The sequence below is a fragment of the Chiloscyllium plagiosum genome, chromosome 15 (genome assembly GCF_004010195.1).
Source record: "Chiloscyllium plagiosum isolate BGI_BamShark_2017 chromosome 15, ASM401019v2, whole genome shotgun sequence".
NCBI classification, from domain to species: domain Eukaryota; kingdom Metazoa; phylum Chordata; class Chondrichthyes; order Orectolobiformes; family Hemiscylliidae; genus Chiloscyllium; species Chiloscyllium plagiosum.
This window is the reverse complement of record NC_057724.1, coordinates 80,368,044-80,387,157: the sequence shown is the minus strand read 5'-3', so window position 1 is coordinate 80,387,157 and position 19,114 is coordinate 80,368,044. Positions and strand designations below refer to the sequence as shown.

Below are 19,114 nucleotides of genomic sequence, written 5' to 3'. Positions count from 1 at the left end.
CACAATCTCAGCAGACATTAGGAATTGGGAGTCGGGATTATGTGGGGAAACGGCTCGACTCTAGCAGGGCTGAAAGAATTTAGGATATTTCTGACACCGTGGAAATGGAGTTGAAATGACACACAGGAAGTGCATAGAATTTCAAATGTGTTTAATTAAACTCGATTAAATGGTTATACAGGATGCAGAAGGAAATGTGTAGGGGAGGTTTCAGGTCGAGTGCTTCTCGACAAAGTCCCTTTTAAAAAATGTCATTCAGGGTTTAATACTGAGTGCTTGTAATGTCTCCGCGGGTGCGCGGTCTATAGGCAAGCGAATTCTGATTGTATTGTGGGCAGGAGAGAATGGTTTGTTGTTTTAATTAACTCGAAGTGCCGATTTCCCTCACGAAATTCACACAATTGCTTCAACGGATGCAGGTAAATCCCTGTCTAAATGCAGAATGCGGAAATGTGTCGTATGGACCCATTCGGTTTCATTTCTCTCCCTCTGTTCCAGGTACTTCCTCCAATGTATTCCCGTTTTTTAAAAAATAATCTGATGTGTTCTTCTTTTATTTACATCCGAAGCCACTGTTCTGTTCGAGACATTAGTTCTGAAATCTTTAAATGATGACCCACCGAGTAACTCTGTGAAATGTAACATTAGGCTCAGGAAAAGCGGGCGGCTGTGCAGTGAGACCTGTCTAACTTGGTGTTAGTTTGAAAGGTTTAGCCTCTGAAATATAAAATGATGGAAAGAGATTTAGAAAAAAACTGGGGGGAGGGTAGAAGGGAGTCTGGGCGGCTTGGCTGGGGTGGGATTATTGGGGGGGGGGGGGGGGGGAGCTTGGTGAATTTCCACCCACACACTGAGCGGGAGTATTTTGGACAGAGAAGGTGTGGATTTGCGATGCCAGAGGACAGGGCGTGAAAGTCATATCATCATCAGTTTTCAGTGAATGAAAGGAAACAGGTCTTGAACAAAGGAAAGCCTATTGGATTCAGTGAGGTTGTTAGGACAACGAAAAAATATCCTTAGATGATTAGTTCCACATCAAAGGAATTGACATTCAGTGGGGAAAGCGGTTCTTTTATTTGGTTTTTTTTTGCCATTAAGAGGGATCGTATGGTTTGATGATTGTGTTTAATTTTCTCCATTCAGAATGCACTTGTATTAATATAAATAGAAGGACTGTTCTAAACTGCTAATAGTGGTGCCTAAACCCATAAAGAGGACCCTGTAAAATAGAAAGAGGCCAGAGAAACAACACAGGGCGTTTCAGGGGGATGATAGCCTGCATCCTCCCAAAGTGAATAGGAAGTCTATTTAAATAGGAAAGAGAGTGGCTCTACACTGGGTGTGAGCGCTCATTATAACCGCACGATCACAGGCCGCTTGGAGTCACTTTGAAGAACTTGCTGAGTGGTGTCACGGCTTACCTCCGGGTCAGCTGAAACCTCAGCTCGGACTTTCTGGCCCAGAGACACAGGCGGCTGCCAAACTGGGCCTTGTCCCGTTCCAATTACTGCAGGACCGCACTGTCCCCTTGAACACCATCACATATCCGGGAGGCTGGTCAATAATGACCGTTCCAAATATACAGCAACACCTTTAGTTAGTCCGGGATAAAGCTGATAAAATGCACTTTATCTACAGAAGGGACACTTTGTCATTGCGGAATCCTGGATTATGTCAATTGGACTGTACCGCGCACGCACTGTATTGTTATTGTAACCAACCTGATAACGCTGAGAAAGGGTCACTCCAAGCGAAACAGTAACTCTGATTTCTTTCCACAGACGCTGCCAGACCTGCTGAGTTTTTCCAGCAATTTCTGTTTTGTTACAGATTAGACTTGGTTTGACATATCTCTGGAGCAGGTAGGAATTAAACAGGGACTCCTATCCCAGGGGGAGGGCACCATTACAGTCCCAAGTTCACGCTGTTTGCTTAATTTCTAAGACATTTAATTTTTAAAAATCCATTCACTTGATTAATATTACTCGTTCGTAACATCTACATTTTTTCAGGTTGAATACATGATTAAAAACCTACTTCAATTCTCATCTGTTGACTCGGTCACTGTCCAACCTTCCTTTCAGAGTGGATTCGTTGTTTAAATTTCAGAACGTTCTAGTAGCTTCATCAGAAACCTCCTTTGGATTTTAAAATATTGTTGCATCTCTTCGCTATCTGGAGGACACGTGCATTCCATTGTCACATAACTAAGGCCACAATAACAACAAAGGCGCGCATGATATAACTTACTAAATAGAATCCACTGTCTCAATGTAAAAGGATTAATACCTTGAGCAGCTTTGGGTTAGATGGCACAATGTGTGTGTGTGTGTGTGTGTCTGTGTGTGTGTCTCTCTCTCTCTCTATCTGTGTTTGTGTGTGTGTGTGAGAGAGAGAGAGAGATCAGGTAAACCATGTTAATATGAACGGGTCAGGTACAGGGGGTTAAAAAAAATCACTGCAGTGGTTCCTCCTGTAGCGGGAGGCAGTAATCAAGGGTGAGGCGGTCATGGTGGGGGTGGGGGGAAACACCGAAAAACCCTGTTAAGGTGATTCTTTCAATCGCTGGCCTGGAACAGAGCTGAACACACATTATAGCAATATTTAAACAATCACTTCGAATGAATTCTCCCAGCACATTTATTATTCCACACGAGTTTATACAGTTGACGGAAATTAAGAAATAATTGATCTTTGCTCCAATCCAGCCGAGGACATACACCACGCTGTTTTCAGGTAGTTACACATTTACATCGCTACATTGTCAGAGTGCCCTTGTTTCCAAATGTAAACTCATAATGTCACTTCGCCGCAATTCGGAATTTCTGACGTGAAACTGTGCACTGGAGAAACTCGGTAAATCTTGCAAGCTCGGAACTTTCGCTGTAATTGTATTGCCCGAGTGTTCTGTCCGAGTGCAGTGCCGCTGCAGTCTGTTGTTGGAGCTCATGATGGATCTGGTCAGCTCTCTGTGTACTTGAGCAGTGTGACAGCCAGCTCGGTCTGCTCAGCAGCAGCAGCAGCAGCAGCACACGCGTGGCCCGGTGTCCCGGTGAAGTTGCTGCTGCTGTTCCTCCGCTGACAGGTGTACCAGGCGTTAAGGAGGGGCCCGGCTGGAGCCTGCCCCTCGAGGCCGGCCCGCCGACTAGCCCCGAGCCGGGGTGCACTGGCCCTGCCTTCAGGTCGCTGTGAGGGAGATGCAGCGGCTCGGATGGTTGGCATGGAGTCCACCGTGAAATCAGAGCGAGGCGAAAGCGGTGAATTCAGTGCAGTCTCCGGCCAGTTAGCGCTGTGCAGGCAGCTTGAGACTAAAGCCAGGGGCTCCACTGCCGGGTCAGCCTGAGCTGGGGTTAGCTGGCCGCTGCTGATACATCGGGCTATACCGGGGGGCGGTTTGATGAAGGTAGTGTCAGTCCCGTTGGCACAGGGGTTGGCAGATTGGGCTGGTGCTGCTGGTACCTGAGCAACCCTCTCCCGGGCTCTGTCTGGGCGTACCGGCGCTAGACAAACGCCAGGCCTTGTGTCGGTGGCGGGCTGACCGGCGCTGTCCTCAAACCCAGTCCCGGCAGATGGAGATAATTTGCCGGGAGACGCCGGGCGAGCCATGTCCCCGGGGCGGGAGCAGTGCAGGGAGCTAGCCTGTGCCCCTGTTCGGGACTCCCTCTCTGTGTCCGAATATGACCCTCCGCACGCCGTGGGCAGACTTGCCTTGCAATGCAGTTTCATGTGTTTGCGAAGCGAACTTGGGTGAGTGTAAGATTTGTCACAGTCTGTAACTTTACAGCGATACGGCTTGTCACTTGTGTGCACGTGGGAATGTTTCTTCCGATCGCTGCTGTTGGCGAAACTCCTGTCACATCCCTGGAACTCACACCTGAACGGCTTCTCCCCTGGGGGAAACAGAAACAGCCTGAAATGATTCGTTTGGGACAGAGGACACCCACCACCCCCGACTGTATGCACACCGACACACAGGAAGGAGTCAATCCAGATCGGAATATTGGACCAGAATCCACCCTCTAAACACGCCACTGTGATAAATGGGATCGCGAATAGATTCAAACAGGAATTTTCCGCCAGTCCTCAGCCCGAGCTGAGAAACGGGGGACTCGCATCTCAGTTTCAAAATTGTGGCTGCCTTGCCCGCGTCTCCGTGCTAAATGGATCGCAGCAAATTACAGTGCAGCCCACCAATATTTCCGACACAGATCCGCCGCTCTGTCGGTTCTGATTTACGGTGTTTTCGGGGTAGGACTGACAGAAACGGGGGGGACACAATGGAAACGCCGATTCGCCGGTCTCCCTTATCAAATGTATTTTTATGACAACCTTTGAGAGTCAGAAAATTTTTTAAAAGTGGGGAGAGGAGGCACATGCTTAAACCGGGTCACAGCAAACCCGGGGCAGGGAATTGGCTCAGTTCCAGCGAGATTTTCACAAAACAAACCCGCAATCCACACGCCCAAGTGTCAAACTGGAGAGAAAAAAAGAGTCTAGTTTAGAAGTCAGGGGATGCAGGCAGTTGTTGACATTGGGATTTTCTATTCTGTGGGGTGATTGAGAGCATGAATTAATCTCGACATGCCCCGCCAGTGACATGGGCCCCAGTCTGGAACCATTCCACTTAAAATGACACAACACACGGTTCGGTTAGAACCGCAGAGAGAAAGTTAAAGAAGGAGGAAAGTTAACAGATACCCCGAGAGCTGACACCGAGCAGACTGACCTGTGTGGGTCCGCTTGTGGATCTTCAGATTCTCCGATCGGGCAAACAGCTTCCCGCAGCCGGCGAAGGGGCAAGGGAAGGGTTTCTCGCCGGTGTGGACCCGCAGGTGGTTCACCAGCTTGTACTTCGCTTTGAAAGCCTTGCCCTCCCTGGGGCAGTTCTCCCACAAACAGACATAAGGTAACTGCTCGCTGCCCCCAAGATGTTCCACTGTCAAGTGGGAGACTAACTCTTGCAGCTCGCTAAAGGTTGTGGGGCAGCTATTCCTGGCTGCTGCCCCCTGGTTAACCCACTTACACACCAGCTCCTGCTTGATGGCTTCTTTCAGGTATTTACAAAACGGCCCGGTGCTGCCGTGGGTGCACCCGGAGGCGGGGTTCAGGTGAATCGGGCTGTAAGTTTGAAGGAGGGAGGTGAGATAGTGATCAGCCCCGGGCGCTGTCACCTGGTGACAGTACCTTGAGGGGTTTAGGAGTCCCCCTGCTATCCCCAGGGGCATCTGCTCACTGCCAGTCCGTGTGGCCAAGGTGCCCCGGAACCTCTGCTCGGCCCCGCCACTGTCCCGGTGCCCGCTGCGGGAGTGGTAACCTCTTGTGGCCGGGAGGAAGACGCTGTGCCGAGGCGGGCCGGAGCAGTGCGGAGCCGCTGGGAAATCCCGCCTTCCCAACAACTCCCTGCTACCCCCTAACGCTGGAGCCCCGAGCCCCGGATAGGGGCCATAGGGGGCTGGGTAAGTGACACAGGGTGGCACTGCACTCCCGGGGTACTCTGAGGACAGACTGGCAGAGGGACTGAGCTTTACTGAATGGCCCAAGTGCAGAGGGGACGCTGTCACGCTGTGCTCGGCACCCCCCTCCCTGGGGTAAACATCTGGGAGAGAATAGCCAGTGAACCTTGACATTGCCATCATGTTCTGCTGGAACTCAGAGCTGGGAGGCTCCTACCAGCGGCACGCTCCATCAAAACCGTTCCCTAAAACCTGGGACTGGAAAAAACTGGATTTGGAACAACCTGTCTGCCCCATATCTTATCCTGCTGCCCTGTATCATTGCCTTAATCTTTGTAGCACAAAGGGATCAAAACAGACCAGGCTCCTGGTATAAAAGCGCAGCGGGAAGTTGTGCTGTTTTAAAGTGAGCGGCGAGAGGGATTGGAGGGTTTTTTTTAAAAAAGATCGAGGCGGAGAGAGTTGGCTCCCGCGATACGCATGCGCTCGCAGCGTGACTCCTGACTCAAATCTGACATGTACCAGCAGAGAGAGAGAGAGACAGAGAGCTCTGAGCAAACCGGGGCCGGCCTGGCTCCCTTGAAACCGGAGCTTACACGGTCTGCGGCATATCGTCACAACAGACGGAATGTGCCCCAAAACACGAGGGATTCTATCAAAATCCTTGGGAATCATTCGCCCCACTTCTGCAGCCTCCCAGAGTCTCCCAAGAACAGACTCTATTCCATTTGGACACACTGTGTCAATCCCACTCTAAATGGTTGGAAATGTTTTCAAATCTGAAAGATAAAATGGAACTTTGGGCGGAATGGATATACTGGCGGCTCCAGCCGCAGATGATATGACAGTTCAATAATCAGCCTTTTAATCATCCAAACATTTTCCTTCCGCTCATTACCACCTTTCTATGTTTCTCTGATATTGTTTTGTTTTTAGATCAAGCACAAAATAAAGTTATTTACCCTCAAGCCTCTCCAGACAATGTCAATAAATATCACCAGAAGAATTTACACAGAACTTAAATATGTTAACATACACTCAGTAACACTTTAAAACCTACACTCACTAACACAACTACTGCCGCACACTCACTAACACACTCATATATACACTCACTAACACATTAAGGTACACACACTACGACACTAATAGATACAGTCACTAGGACATACTAACTTAGACCGGTTCACTACCTACCACAATCCCAGCTGATAGCAGTACTGGGCAAACCGAACGCTCGAGGGGAACCTAGATTGATATACCATAAGTTCTGTTTTGCAATTTGCTTACTGTGGTGATCAGTCAGTCACTTAACATATTCACACAATACTGTCAATGCGCTTACGTCATTGTTTAATAAACACACAAAATAAAGACGCGATCTGTGTGACAGTAAACAGGCACTATCGGAACAAACTCATTCCAAATATCACAGAGAAAATACCGTCCCTTTTATTCGGCAATCCCATTCTGAACACGCAGCCCTATCTCCATACTATACGTTCCTGCTAACTTTCAACCCACTCACATAACAACCCACCGATCCAGAAACCACCAGAGCACACAGTCAGGCAAATCCAATGGCACTTACATCCAGTCACATATTATCTTCAGTGGTTTCTCAAATTATGGGTGGCATCTACTCAGGGTTGTGAGTTTCTTCCATGGGTCTTTATATGACACAATAGGCTGGTTCTCGGCTTGTGAATGTTTGGGCAGACAGGGAGGATGAATTCTGAGATCCAGAGTGGAGCATTTACTTCTTAATGTCATCATCTGCAGTAGCTCGAGCTCTGGGTTTCAGATTCGAGCTGCAGCTCTGAGAGCTTTGTTGTAAAGCTCATTTATGGATGTGGCCAGCCCACTGCTGAAGATTATGCAAGGAGCAAGGAAATGGAAGACCACAGGCAGTCAAGGAGTATCATATCGTGCAGGCTTCGCCCGAATGCATCTGACTCCTGAGGCAGTATTCAGGGCTGAATGCTGAGCTAAAAGGTGGTTTGTTAAGGGGATCTCACGCTCATAGGATATGATTGGGTCACCTCAACGGGGAATAGTGATGGAAGATTTGATGGAGGAGTAGACAGATGGTTCTGTCGTTGCGAACATGAATCCAGGGTAGTGCTGCTTCCCTGGTGCCAGGGTGAAGGAGTTCACTGAATAGCTGCAGCATACCTTGAGGTTGGAGGGAAAGTAGCTCATAGCAACTTTTTAATGGTGAGTATGTTCTAACTGGGTAAGCTTTGATGCCTCATTACTGCCATTAAAATCCCAGAGAGACCATAAGCACTTTCAATTTTTAAAACGTGTAGCCTGAAATCAATTCCTCCAGTTCTCTCCTCAGCCATCCCTGCACCCCAACTCATTCCCCCACAGCCCTAGAATCACAGTGTGAAACAGTCTGCAAAACACTGTTGTAGAGGAACAAATTTGCACTGAAGTTTTGCTTTTTGAATTCATTCATGGAATGTGGGCATTGATGATTGTTTCAACATCCATCCCTAATTGCTGCTTGAATTGACTGACTTGCTAGAACAGTTCCAGAGGACAGTTAAGAGTTAACTACATTGCTGAGGGTCTGGAGTCACATGTAGGCCAGATCATATGAAGATGGCAGATTTCCTTTTCAAAAGGATACTGGTGACGCCAGTGTTTTTTTAAAATAATATTTGACAGTGGTTTCATGGTCATGACGAGACCAGCTTAATTCCAGATTTTCATTGATTCAAATTCCATCATCTCATGTGTTGGGATTCGATCCTACAATACCATGTCCCCAGAGCATTAGTCTGGGTTTTTGGATTACTAGCCCATTACTCACTACACCAGCAATGCCCTCCCTCATCATCCCCATATTCGGGTGTAAGATTATACAGACATATCAGAATATGGTTGAGAACGTGGTGCTGGAAAAGCACAGCAGGTCAGGCAGCATCTGAGGAACAGGAGAATAGATGTTTCGAGCATAAGCCCTTCCTGATTAATGCTCAAAATATATTCCAATTAAAGTTTTATAAATTTGCAACATAATTTGTTAACTTTTATACTCAGTGCCCTGACCAATGAAGGCCAGTATGCTGTAAGTTTCTTTACCACCTTATCCATTTGTATTGCCACCTTAAGGGAGCTATGGATTTGCACTCCAAGAACCCTCTGTATATCAATGCTCCAAGGGTGCTGCCATTTACTTTGTTTTTTCCCTCTTGCATTTGAACTCTGAAAATACCTCACCACACGTTTGTCCAGATTATTCACCATCTGCCCAATTATCTGCCCAACTTTGGAACTGATCTATAGTCACCTGTATCCTTTTACAGCCTTCCCCACTATCCACAGTTCCACCAATTTTCATGTAGGCTGCAAACTTACTAATGAGACCATCTACATTTTTGGCCATATTATTTGTATATACATATTATAAAGGACAGTGTTCCCTGTATTGATCCTTGCAGAGTATCACATCACAGAACTCCAGTCAGAGAAACACCCCTCCACAACTACCCTCTGTCTTCTATCACCAAGCCAATTTTTGTATCCAGTTTACCAACTCACCGTGGATCCATGTGACTTAATGTTCTGCATCAGTCTACCATGAGGGGTCTTGCTAAGTGCTTTAGTAAAGTCCATATGGAAACATCTACTGCCTTTTTCTCATCAAACTTCTTGAAAAAGAAAATGAAAGGAAAGGAGAGAGTATGAGAAGAGACTAGCAGTGAACATAAAAGCAAATTTCAAAGTCTTCTGTAAACATAAAAGTAATAAATTGGTGGTAAATGGAGGAAAGAAACAGGTTAGAGACCAAAAACTGGATTTATTCTTAGTGTCATGGAGATTGGTTGAGGTTTTAGTCTCTCTGCTATGGGAAAACTGTTGTGAAATTTGAAAGAGTTCAGAAAAGATTTAAAATGATGTTGTCAGCGTTGGATGGTTTGAGCTATAGGGGGAAGCTGAATAAACTGTGTTATTTTCCCTGGAGCATTAGAGGCTGAGGCAGTATACACAATAATATGGGGCATGGATAGGGCAAAGAGACAAGGTCTTTTTCCCAGTGTGTGTGTGTGTGTGTGTTTCGGGGGTGTCCAAAACATGAGGGCATAGGTTTAAAGTGAGAGGAAAAAATTTAAAAGGGATCTGAGGGGCAATGTTTTGATGCAGAGAGTCGTGTGCATATAGAATGAACTGCCAGAGAAAGTGATGGAGGCTGGTGCAATTATAACATTTAAAAGGCATCTTGGTGAGTATATGAATCGGAAGGGTTTAGAGGGATATGGGCCAAATGGAACTAGATGAATTTAGGATATCTGGTTAGCATGGACAAGTTGGACCAAAGGCTCTATTTCTGTTCTGTACATCTCTCTGACTTTGTGACTCTGCTAAATTAGTACTTTGCATCTATCTTTTCAAGGAGATTATGATAAACCAACATAAAGCAATGGCTCAGCATCAATTGGAGTGCTCAGTCCAGTTCTAGATATCACATATTACAGAGTAGATATGGAGAAACTGTCCCCATTTAGTGAAAGCTTTATGAACGTAAGGGTGCAGATTGAAAATATTAGTAAAACATACAACGATGACACAAGGAAAATCTTTTGAACATGTGATTAAGGTCTGAAGTGCACTGCCTGAGAATGTGTTGGAGTTAGCTGGGGCATTCAGGTGGAATTTGAATTATTTTCTTTAAACGAGGAATGTGCTACGTTACAGAGGGAACATGGGATTGGCACAAAGTGAATTGCTCCTTCAGTGAACTATCACAGATATGACAGAGATGTAACTGTTCTGTGATGCTACATATCCACTGACACACACATATCATGAACACACATCCAGTAACACACTGTCTTGACTCCATCATACCTGTCCTCAGAGTGGTCCACAAATTTGTATAGGAGAAAGTGAGGACTGCCAATGCTGGAGATCAGAGTCAAGAGTGTGGTGCTGGAAAAGCACAGCAGGTCAGGCAGCATCCGGGGAGCAGGTGATTCGACATTTCAGGCATAAGCCCTTCATCAGGAACGAATTCTGATGAAGGGCTTATGCCCGAAACATTGATTCTCCTGCTTCTTGGATGCTGTCTGACTTGCTGTGCTTTTCCAGCACCTCACAAATTTGTAAAGCACATTTGTAGCCCTCTTTGAATTTTTCCATCTTTCAATTTAAAGATTATCAGCAGCTTTAGGTTTCAAACAAGGTAAAATAATTATTTTAATATGTAAGTATTGTAGGAATTTATTAGAGTGTAAAACTGATAAAGTTATGAATTAACATGCAGTTAGCTACAGAGATTTAACCAACATACAATTAGCTATAAACTTATAAAGTAAGTTTATGGTCAAAAATACTTATAAAGATGAAAGCAAGATCAATCCCTATGATTGTTGCAGGCTTGCTATTGGTTTGAAGACTTCCATTCTGAAGTGAAGGGATTAAAATGTGAAATCAGAATTCAGCAGCTGTGGTGGCTTCTGCACTTGAATACTTTCCATAGGGGAACTGGACAGAACAGATCCTTGATTAAATAAAGGGTGCTTTTGTTTTTCTGTTATAATCCTGCAGGTTGTGGTCTTGGTAGCCTGGTTCCGCACGCAGGATTGGTTACCATCCTCCTGGTTCCCTGTTGAGAAGCACTGACTGTTTCCAGATGCTTCTCTCATTGTCTCCACACAACAAAAAAATGGCTGCTCACTGTCTGTCTTATATAGAGCTAAGCTTATTTCAAACCTGGTGAATCATACTTCCATGTTACACATTACATGTAGGGGTGGCCCAGGTTTCGGGTACAGTCCATTCATTGTCTTAATCGAGATAAGTGGCTTTTTACTGAACTTTCCCTGCCGTTAGTTTGGCTTGTGGAGAGCTAGGAAGATAGGAGAAGGGATAGACTATGCAACCTGTCAAAATTGCTCCTCTAGTTATTGCAATTAAGGGTGATCTTGGGCATCAACTCAACTTTTCTGCACACTTCCCAGATCCCTTAATTCCCAAGGATCAAAAATCTGTCTGTCCTGGCCTTAAGGATGGAGCATCTACAATCCCCTAAAGTAGAGAATTCCAAATATTCAGAGTCATTGGAGTGAAGTGTATTCTCCTCTCAGTCCTAAATGTTCAGCCACTTATCCTAAGACTCCACCCCTGGCATTGTAGGTTACCCAGTCAGTGGAAGCAATCTCTCAGCATATACCGTGTCAAGTACCTTTAGAACATAGTGAGTTTCAATCAGATCACCTCTCACTCTTCCAGACTCCAGAGGATGTGGACTCAGTTTACTCAGCTTCTCATTAAAGCACAGCCCCACATCCCTCTTGTTGAAGCTTCACCACATTCATCTCCAAGGCAAGTACATTCTTTCAAACATTTGGGGACCTCTACTCCACACAACACTTCAGGTGTGGTCTCGGCAAAATCCTGCATAATTTTAGCAAGACTTCTGTATTCCTGTGTTCCAAACCCATTGCAATAAAGGTCAACATGGCATTTGCCTTCCTTAGCACAATTGCAATAACATGCTGACTTTCTGTGTGCCTTTTATGAGTATGCAGAAAAGTAGAGTTGAAGCCCAAGATTACCCTTAATTGTAATAAATGGAGGAGCAATTTTGATAGGCTGCATAGTATATCCCTTCTCCGATCTTCCTACGCCTTACATGAGTTTCACAATTTAAAAGAATTCTGCTTTTTTACTCTTACAACCAAAGTGAATAACTTTACATTTCTACTCATAATCCTCCAACTACCAGTTTGTTAATATTCACTCCACATTCACTGTGTCTCTTGCAGTCACTCTGAATCCCCGCCATAACTTACCTTTCCACCTACCTTTGTATCATCAGCAATCATGAATGCCTTATTTTGTACTTTCATCAATTTTCTTTCCCTAATCAACCTGTTCAGAGACATTTAGAGCAACGCAGTGGCTCAGTGGTTAGCGCTGCAGCCTCACAGCACCAGGGTCCCAGGTTCAATTTCAGCCTAAGGGGAATGTCTGTGTGGTATTTGCACATTCTCCCCATGTCTGCGTGGATTTCCTCTGGGTGCTCCAGTTTCCTCCCACAGTCACAAAGATGTGCAGGTCAGGAGAATTGGCCATTTTAAATTGTCCATAGTGCTAGGTACATTAGTCAGAGGGAAATGGATCTCAGTGGGTTACTGTTTGGAGGGTCGGCGTGGACTTGTTGGGCCAAAGAGCCTGTTTTCATGCTGTAGGGAATCTAATATAATAATTATTATACACCTCTGGAGCAGGTGGGGCTTGAACCCAGCCCTCTCGGTTCATGGGAAGGGACACTACCACTATGCCCCAAGAGGGCCTATACCTTCAACTGAGTCAGTAATTTAGGTTGGTAATAGTTGAATGTTCAGCACTGATTCTTTCAGGCATCCACCAGTCACAGCATGCCAATTTGAAATGCCCACTGACCACACCCACTGCTTCCAGTCCTTGGACAATTCCTTTATATATGCCCACATATGTTACCTCCAAGTCTGCGAGCTTTTGTCTTATGTAATAAACTTCTGTGTGACATTTTATTAAATTAAATTTTATGAAATGCCTTTTGGAAAAATAAGTACGGGTCCCCTTGTACCAAACCTACCAATTACATCTTCAAAGAGCTCTAAGACATTTGTCAACTCAAGATTGTCAAACAAGACTTCCTTATAGTACAGCAATGTCAGTTTGTGCTACTCACAATGCGCTTCAGTAATTGCACTGTTAAGACTTTGACAACAAAAGCAGAGAACAAGGTAGGACTGATATGTTAGACTGCATTTACTTCAATGCAAGAGGCCTAACAGGGGAGGCAGATGAACTCAGCGCATGGTCAGGAACACAGTACTGGGATATCATAGCGATTACAGAGACGTTGTTCAGGGATGGATAGAACTGGCAGCTTAATGTTCCAGAATACAAATGCTATAACAAGGATAGAAAGGAGGACTGGTGATTTTGATAAGGGATAGCATTAAGCTGTACTTAGGGAGGATATTCCTGGGAATACATCCAGGGAAGGTATTTGGGTGGGACTGAGAAATAGGAAAGGGATGATCACCTTTTTGGGATTGCATTATAGACCCCCTCAATAGTCAGTGGGAAATTGAGAAAGGAGATCTCAGTTATCTAAGACTAATAGGGTGGTTACGGGAGGGGTTTTAACCTTTCAAACATAGACTGGGACTGCCATAGCATTAAGGGTTCAGATGGAGAGGAATTTGTTAAGAAAATTTTCTGATTCAATATGTGGATGTACCTACGAGAGAAGGTCCAAAACTTAACCTACTGTTGGTAAATAAGGCAGGGCAGGTGACTGAGGTGTCAATGGGGGAGCACTTTGGGGCCAGGGGCCATAATTTTATTAATTTTAAAATAGTGATGGAAAAGGATAGACCGGATCTAAAAGTTGAAGTTCTAAATTGGAGGTATAAGGCAAGAACTTTCAGAAGTTGATTGGGGGGATAATGTTCGCAGTTGGATAGTTGGAAAATGGGAAGCCTTCAAAAACAAGATAATGAGAGTCCAGAGACAGCATATTCCTATTAGGGTGAAAGGCAAGGCTGTTAGGTCTAAAGAATGCTGGATGACTAGAGAAATTGAGCTTTTGGCTAGGAAAAAGAAGGAAGCATATGTCAGGTATACACAGTAGAGATCGACTGAATCCTTAGAAGAGTATGAAGGCAGGAGGAGTATACTTAAGAGGGAAATCAGGAGGTCAAAAAGGCGGCATGAGATAGCTTTGGCAAACAGGGTTAAGGAGAATCCAAAGGGATTTTATAAATATATTAAGGATAAAAGGGTAACTAGGGACAGAATCGTGCCCCTCCAAGATCGGCAAGGCGTCTTTTGTGTGGAGCTGCAGGAGATGGGGGGATTCTCAATGAGTATTTTGCATTAGTGTTTACTGTGGAGAAGGACATGGAAGATATAGAATGTGGGGAAATAGATGGTGACATCTTGCAAAATATCCAGATTACAGAGGAGGAAGTGCTGGATGTCCTAAAAGTGGATAAATCCCCAGGACCTGATCAGGTATACCTTACAACTCGATGGTAAGTTAGAGAAGTGAATGCTAATGCTGGGCCTCTTGCTGAGATATTTGTATCATCAATAGTCACAGTTGAGGTGCCAGAAAACTGGAGGTTGGTTAATGTGTGCCACTATTTAAGAAAGGTGATAAGGAAAAGCCAGGGAACTATAAATCGGTGAGCCTGATTGGTTGTAGGCAAGTTGGAGGGAATCCTAATGGACAGGATGTGCATGTATTTGGAAAGGCAAGGACTGATTCGGGATAGTCAACATGGTTTTGTGCGTGGGAAATCATGTCTCACAAACTTGGTTGAGTTTTTTGAAGAAGTAATGATGAGGGCAGAGTGGTGGTCGTGATCTCTATGGAATTCAGTAAGGCATTCGACAAGGTTCCCCATGGAAGACTAATGGTTAGCAAGGTTAGATCACATGGAATACAGAGAGAACTAGCCATCTGGAGACCTGGCTTGAGGGTTGAAGACATAGGGTGATGGTGGAGGGTTGTTTTTCAGACTGGCAGCCTGTGACCGCCAGTGAAGTACCACAAGGATCGGTGCTTGGTCCTCTACTTTTTGTCATTTACATAAATGATTTGGATGTGAACATAGGAGGTATAGTTAGTAAGTCTATAGATGACACCAAAATTGGAGGTGTAGTGGATTGTGAAGAAGGTTATCTCAGAGTACAACTGGCTCAAAGGTAGAAGACAGAGGGTAGTGGTGGAGGGTTGCTTTTCAGACTGGAGGCCTGTGACCAGTGGTGTACCATAAAGATCAGTGCTGGGTCCACTGCTTTTTGTCATTTATATAAATGATTTGGATGTGAACATAAGACATATAGTTAGCAAGTTTGCAGATGACACTAGAATTGGAGGTGTAGTAGATAATGAAGAAGGTTACCTCAGAAGACAATGTCATGTTGTTCAGTTGGGCCAATGGGCTGAGGAGTGGCAGATGGAGTTTAATTTAGATGGATGTGAGGTGCTGCATTTTGGAAAGGCAAATCAGGGCAGGACTTATACATTTAATGGTAAGGTCCTAGGGAGTGTTGCTGAACAAAGAGACCTTGGAGCGCAGATTCATAGTTCTTTGAAAGTGGAGTAACAGGTAGATAGGATAGTGGAGAAGGCGTTTGGTATGCTTTCCTTTATTGGACAGAACATTGAGTATTGGAGTTGCAAGGTCATGTTGCAGCTGTATAGGACATTGGTTAGGCCACTTTTGGAATATTGTGTTCATTTCTGGTCTCCCTCCTTTTGGTAGGCTGTTGTGAAACTTGACAGGGTTCAGAAAAGATTTACAAGGATGTTGCCAGGGTTGGAGGATTTGAGCTATAGGGAGAGGCTGAATAGTCTGGGCTGTTTTCCCTGGAGCATCAGAGGCTGAGGGGTGACCTTATAGAGGTTTATAAAATCATAAGGGGCATGGAGATAAATAGACAAGGTCTTTTCCCTGGGGTAGGGGAGTCCAGAGCTAGAGGGCATAGGTTTAGGGTGAGAGGGGAAAAACTTAAAAGGGACACAAGAGGGAACTTTTTCACACAGAGAGTGGTGCGTGTATGGAATGAGCTGCCAGAGGAAGTAATGGAGGCTAGTACAATTCCAACATTTAAAAGGCATCTGGATGGGTATATGAACAGGAATGGTTTAGAGGGATATGGGCCAAGGGCTGGTAAATGGGACTTAATTAGATTAGGATATCTGGTCAGCGTAGATGAGTTGGACTGAAGTTGTTTCCAAGCTGTACATCTCTATGACTTTATGACTCTAATTGATCTCAGCATTTATCCAACAATTTATGTTAGGCTAATTGATTTTTCATTCATTTTGTTACCCTCTCCTTCATTTATTGAAAAGTGGCGTAACATTTGCTAATTTTAGTCTGTTGGGATTGTTCCTGAATCAAAGGAATTTTAGAGAATCGTGGCTAGCAATCTTAGTAATTATTGCATTTGGCACCCTCAGAGTAGGCTGTCAGATCCTGCCAATTTGTTGGACTTTAATTTCTCCAATACTTTTTCTTCAGTGATACTCATTTTCTTAATTTTCTGACTTTCCTTAGTCCCTGGATTACCTTCTGTTTCTTGTCTGGTACTCATATACTCCAATGTGAAAAAAGACAAAAAAAATTGTCCAAAACCTCTGTCATAAGACTCTTGGCTCTTAGGAAGATGGTTGTTGTTGTTGGAGGTCAGTCAACTCAGCTCGAGGACATCTCTGAAGGGGCTTCTCAGGGTAATGTCCTAGATGCAACCAACTTCAGCTGCTCCATCAGTAAACTTCCCCATCATAAGGTCAGAAATGGGGATGTTCGCTGATGATTGCACAACATTCAACTCCATTTGTGACTCCTCAGATACTGAAGCAGTCCGTGTTCAAGTACAACAAGATTTGGACAATATCCAGGTTTTGACTGACAAGTAGCATGTAACATTTGTACCGCACAAATGGCAGTGAATGGCCATCTCCAATAAGAGTCAATCTAATCATTGTCGCTTGGCATTTAATGGTGTCAATCCCCCACTATCAACATCCTGGGGGTTACTATTGACCAGAAAATCAACTGGATTCACCATATAAATACATTTGCTACAAGAGCAGGTCAGAGGCTAGAATTTCTACAGTGCATGTTGTGGATGGTGCATACTGCTGGATGTTTGTGGATGTGTCCTGAAGCAAATAGCACATCTCCTGAATCCCCAAAGCCTATCTACCATCTACAAGGCACAAGTCAGGAATGTGATATAATAATCCCAACTTGCCTTAGATGGGTGCAGTTTCACCACCACTCAAGAAGCTCAACACAATCCAGGACAAAGCAGCCCACTTGATTAGCAGGGTATCCACAAGCATCCACTCCCTCCACCAAAGACACTCAGTAACAACAATGTGTACTATTTACAAGATACACTGCAGAAGCTCACCAAAGATCTTTAAACAGCATCTACCAAACTCATGGCCATCACCATCTACAGGGCTGCAGGAACATAGACAACCACTACCTGCAAGTTCCCCTCCAGGCCACTCACCATTCTGAGTTGGAAATATATCACAGTTCTTTCAGTGTTGTCAGGTCAAAATCCAGGATTTTTTTTCTCTAATGGGTCTACTTTCAGCATATGACTTGCAGTCGGTTAGAAGGCAACTTACAACCATCTTTTCAAGGGCAAGTTGGGATGGCCAATCAAAATGCCCACATCTCATGAGTGAATTAAGAAAAGGACTTTTAATTTCACTCTTTTGGTACTGTTCCAGCAATGGTCTTTATAGCTGATATACATTAAACTCTCTGCCCTTCCTATCCTGCTCTGCTCCTCACTACCCACATTGTTATTCTGTTTTGTAACTTCAATGTTTCTGTTTGGATTTCTATTTCCTTCCATCTGAAACCTCCTTTCCACCTCTCCTGTTATCGTAGAGCTCTGCCAGAGCCCTAGTTATATGATCAGTGAGGTCCCAGCCTTGTTTAAGTGGATCCAGTCCAAATAAAAGAGCTCATTTTCTCCTTGGTACTGACGCTAATGTACCATAAATCAAAACCCCTTCTTCCCACATTAATTTTTTGAGATAATGTTTAATTCTTTAACCTGCTTAATTCTAAGCCATCATGTTCTGCTGTGCCTAAGCAGCGAGACTGCCTTCCAGAGCAACATATCCAGGTAACCTTTCCATTCCCTGATATATTACAAACCTTTGCTCAGAGTCTAGCTCAATGAACCAAAACTCCTCATTCTGTCAACATTTACTGTACACTTGGCTCTTTTTGCTGCCTAGTATCACTTACATTCTGCAGTTGCAACACATCGCCTTTCCTATCACATGTATTATGTGTTAACTAAAAACATTTTTTCTGAATTCATTTATGATTGCTAACTTCTATTAATCCCAAAATGCTCGCAATCTATACTGATAACGTGGTATAATTATGAATATATTGCATGAGCTTTGAAGACAAACAAGCAAAATGCTCACCAAGCAACCTCTTATCTGTTTCCCTGTGATGCTTGCTTACCACTCACGTACACATACAGTCACACAAATTCTCCAATACACAACAGCACCAACACACAACTGCACCAACGTGCATCTATACAGTACTAACATCCATCAAACATCCAATGACTACCATTCACACTTGCACCCGTTAACACACAAACGGTTAATGAATAATGTAGTTACCAAAGAATGTGAGGGATAAGTGACCACAGTATAATAGAATTTTACATTACCCTTGAAAATGAGGCAATTTAATCCAAAGCAAGGGTGTCTAATTTGATTAAGGGAAATTATGAAGACATGAGGCATAAATTGGCTGAGCTTGATTGAGAAAATGCTTTAAAAAGCATGACTGTTCATAGGCAATCAACAGTTTTAAATAAACTATCACATGACAGCAGCTACTCATTTTTTCAAGGTGCAAAAATTCCAAATAAGACCAGTCAACCATGACTGACAAAGAAAGCTAAAATTGTATAAGATTAAAGAAAAAGAGCCTATACAGCAGCCAGAAATTGTAATACATCTGAGGATCAGGCAGTTTTTGGACTACAGGAAAGGCGGACCAGGAAACCGATAGGAAAATAGGAATACAATACTAACACAATCTAGCAAACAACATAAAAACAGACTGTAAAAGTTTCTA

The 19,114-nt window shown here is 44.2% G+C and overlaps 1 protein-coding gene and 1 long non-coding RNA gene across 2 annotated transcripts in view; both read right to left on the bottom strand.

Moving 5' to 3' along the window:
- Nucleotides 1–19,114, bottom strand: part of LOC122557445 — a 50,315-nt gene that overhangs the window by 15,102 nt on the left and 16,099 nt on the right. The gene's annotated exons all lie outside the window — the stretch shown is intronic.
- LOC122557443 (zinc finger protein ZIC 1-like) lies at nucleotides 2,605–7,885 on the bottom strand. The gene is made up of 2 exons (XM_043705202.1): nucleotides 4,727–7,885; nucleotides 2,605–3,890 (listed from the first exon to the last, which is right to left on the bottom strand). The coding sequence occupies exons 1-2, from the start codon at nucleotides 5,634–5,636 to the stop codon at nucleotides 2,962–2,964; spliced, it is 1,839 nt and encodes a 612-aa protein (XP_043561137.1). The 5' UTR covers nucleotides 5,637–7,885; the 3' UTR covers nucleotides 2,605–2,961.